This window comes from Lottia gigantea, assembly GCF_000327385.1.
Source record: "Lottia gigantea unplaced genomic scaffold LOTGIsca_482, whole genome shotgun sequence".
In the NCBI taxonomy this organism is placed as follows: Eukaryota; Metazoa; Mollusca; class Gastropoda; family Lottiidae; genus Lottia; species Lottia gigantea.
Window position 1 is genome coordinate 33594 of NW_008709669.1, and position 1804 is coordinate 35397.

Here is a 1804-nt window from a genome sequence, read left to right on the forward strand (position 1 = left end):
GCATAAGGCATCGCTTATCTATTTATATGTTGTTTTAAATTGTACTCTTGAGATCTGTGTTTTTTAATTGTTAATTAATATGTGAATGCCAATTTCCGGTTGAATGCACTAAGTAATGTGCACGTGAATATGAATACACTTAGTTGCGTTTTAAAGGGATTGTAAAGATTTTTTATAAAAATTTTCAGTGCATCGTGGACATTGATAGCAATTATTTGCGTTATTCCAATTCTCAATCGAACGTCTGTAATTCCTGCAAGATAATTATGCTTTATCACATAGGGCCCTTCGTGATTGGTGACGTCATGAAACACTTTTGGAACTGCAAATTGAAGAATTTGATGCTACAATGTCCCCGAAACAAATAACAATTTTAGAAACATATTTACAATTCCTTTAAACCGATTTCGTCTGTAGCCATCCACATTCTTTTTTCTAGAATAACTTTTTGTTCTGGGTTTGTATGCAATCATTCAGAACTAACGAATCAAGTTCAAATCACTACGCCTGACAAAATCGTTCGATTTTTTAAAAAAAAGGTTATTAATATTAATACCTACATGATTGGTTGGATTTATACAAAGTTTATATTTTTAAAGAAAAGGACAATATTTATGTATAAAATCTGAATAAGGCAAATGATAGCTCATTCTGTAAGAAAGACGATTTTCCACCCAGGTTTCTTAGCCGGGACGTATCTGTAAATTAACCAAACAATATTGTGGTTTTTCAAGTTATTTAAAATGTTGAAAATATTCTTTCGTTGCAATTGTTGAAAAGAAATTATGCAGCTACTTTCATTTTACTGAGTTTGCGTCGAAACATCACGCAAGAGAACTACGCAGCCAACTAAGGTAAGACACGTACGCTTCGAATGGCCAGACCTTCTTCTAGAGAAATTGCTGATAAACTTTCATTAAGTTTGTAATTGATGAAGTGTTAATAGTATACTTACCCTTGCATGGTGTTTCCGTCCAGTCTGAATCACCAATACATCGTGTTTCGCCTATTTGACGATGAACGTAATATTGACCACATTTATATCTTGCTGTATAATTACCAGGGGATTCAATGACTTCTAATAATTGATGACCTTTTGGGACTGGAGGAGGTCCACAAGCAGGACCTAGATGATATAAAACAGGACTTACGGAACCAAGATTTAATTATTTCTAATAGTTGGTGACCATTTGCTTTTAAGCAGCACCTCTTAAACGGCGCTCAACTATAAGTTTGTGATCTGTTCTGGTAACTGATAATAGTTTCCTAAAGCCACTCTGACATTTGCACGTTTTTCGTCCTGGCATTGCCGCGCTATTGCTCGTGCTATTTCCATGCTTTGCAGTTGGGAACATTGGAGTTTGCGACCTGTTAGCATACTATACACAGCATACGCAATGTGTACATAAACTCAAACGCAACCCCAATAAAAAAAATCAGAGCTAAATCTATCAAAATCCTTAGCAAATCCAATTTTCTGCTTACATGTGTCCTCAAACTCAACACCTCCATAAGCGTAACGGATGACTCCGTTAGCCTGTTTTACTATTTGAGTATACATTTAGGCATCCTTAACACAGTTACAAGTTATCCTACGCAGAATGTTACAACCACCTGTTCATTTTAAATCTCCCTGCAATCATTTATGAACAGTGGAACAGCGTCAGATCACCATCTGAATTAAGAAGCGATGTTAAAAGTGTCTACCAATAGTGCTTTCTTTTCCTTGTCATAGAGGTAATATGCTATGGCCCAAGTTTTAACAATATCCAAAATTTGACTTTTAAGTTTGATAAACCATGTT

The 1804-nt window shown here is 35.2% G+C and overlaps 1 protein-coding gene across 1 annotated transcript; it reads right to left on the bottom strand.

The window, feature by feature from the left end:
* Window positions 1–612: 612 nt before the first annotated feature.
* Window positions 613–1561, bottom strand: LOTGIDRAFT_175849 (hypothetical protein; the record flags this gene model as incomplete). Its single annotated transcript, XM_009061495.1, has 3 exons — window positions 613–698; window positions 956–1126; window positions 1486–1561. 3 exons carry the CDS (start codon window positions 1559–1561, stop codon window positions 613–615), a joined length of 333 nt encoding a protein of 110 aa, XP_009059743.1.
* Between the last annotated feature and the right edge of the window lie 243 nt (window positions 1562–1804).